Raw genomic sequence first — 1706 nt, 5'->3', positions numbered from 1 at the left:
ATTCGAGATGGATATGCAGAAAGCGCTTCCTTCCATATGCTTGCGTCGGAGCAACCGAAATCCATTTTTTCCCGCCAAAACTCCACTTTGATTCTTCTCAACCACCACCACTCGCTACTCTCCACTTCACTATGCAGTGTCAATAGTCACTCGTCCGAACCTATTATCTCGATTTATTTATTTTTTTCAAGTTAGGAACGAGCAACGAGGGTCAGAATCCATGACTTCTGAATAAGTATAAAAAAAATTAGAATTTGAATTTTCTGAGTTTTAAATTTTTATTTTAGAAAATAAAATATAATTTTTTATTTTTTATTTTATAGATAAAATTAAAAAAATATATTTAAAATTAATTTTTTTGTGATAATTATTTAAAAATAAAAAATTACATTGTAATTTCTTAAGTAAAAATTCAAATTTTAAAAGATCTAAATTTTTTAATTTGAAAACATAATTAGCTAGAAACTCTTTTTTAATTTCAATATTACATAAAAATAATACAATTGGTAAGAGGATTTGCTTATGATTTACCTCCAGACAAGGCTCCGATCATTTTGTTTTTCTTCTGTATTTGACACAGCAATTAATTATATTAATTTTTTTTACCTTAAAAAGTATCCAAACGATATTGGTTTGAAATATAAAAGAATTTTTTTCATGTATTTAGTGTATAAAAAAATATTTTATTTATAATATTCTTTACTTGGGATATTTACTAACAAATTCTTTATAAAAATTTATGAAAAAGTATAGGGAGTCAATGGAATATTTGTACAATGTGTATAATGGAGGTTTATGAATATCCGATTCAGTATTAGAGATATGAGCATTAGTGTTACATTTTTTCATCAGCTGAAGCTTTTAGGATGAATGGTATCATGACATGGTACCAGAGTTTTAGATCCGAAAAGTTAAAAATTCGATCTTTAGTAAACCCCAAAACCAGCTTAAATTTTTGGGATGAGATATTTATCATCCCTAGTACTGAATAATTATTTTGAATAGTACAAGTGATGTTCATTTTTTAACTCATATAGTTATTGAACACATTGTTTCAAGGCATCATTGTTCAACATTTTTTTCAAATTAAAAATAGTTGTGTATATTTATTTGTGTTTTATATATTTTTAATGTGTATCTTAGGGTTTAATGTATATTCTTAAAGTTTGAATTTACTTTAGAGAGTAAAGTGTGATCTGTCACCATTAATTTTATAGGTGGGATCAAAAATAAATATAAAAAAAATTATTTAAGAATAGAATATCATATTTTATTCTTTAAAATAAAATTTAAACTTTAAAAGATCTAAATCTTTTTTTTTTTCGGATCAGACAGCATTTTTCCTTTTAACAATTTAAATGAGTCCTTACTATTTAGTATTTTTAGTCGTGTTACTATTTATTTTTATTTTTATTTTTTTTGGTAAATTAAAGGGGCTTTAGCCCTTATTATTTGACTTTGCCTGTTGACCGTTTACATCTAAATTTTTTGGGTCAAATAATATCATATTTATTGATAGAACCACTTTCACATGGCCCAACTGAAGAAATATAGGTTTATAAAACATTGGGCCTAAGCCCTTTCCAATACAACATAATTTACATAAAAACGAGTAGCTTACCAACAAAAAAAAAAAACAAAGAAGCTGTTTTTCTTATTGAAAGACAAGGCTTATCATCAAATCCTCAAATGGAGTTTAACATCGA

At 25.7% G+C, this 1706-nt stretch overlaps 1 protein-coding gene across 1 annotated transcript in view; it reads right to left on the bottom strand.

Moving 5' to 3' along the window:
• LOC107495738 (uncharacterized) overlaps nucleotides 1-130 on the bottom strand; it is a gene marked incomplete in the record, with an annotated part of 2329 nt that extends 2199 nt beyond the window's left edge. Inside the window, 1 exon segment of the mRNA XM_016116902.3 lies at nucleotides 1-130. Within this exon segment, the coding sequence (XP_015972388.1) occupies nucleotides 1-65 (65 nt within the window).
• Nucleotides 131-1706: the final 1576 nt, after the last annotated feature.

Source organism: Arachis duranensis, chromosome 6, assembly GCF_000817695.3.
Source record: "Arachis duranensis cultivar V14167 chromosome 6, aradu.V14167.gnm2.J7QH, whole genome shotgun sequence".
In the NCBI taxonomy this organism is placed as follows: Eukaryota; Viridiplantae; Streptophyta; class Magnoliopsida; order Fabales; family Fabaceae; genus Arachis; species Arachis duranensis.
This window is presented reverse-complemented; position numbering and strand designations above follow the sequence as displayed.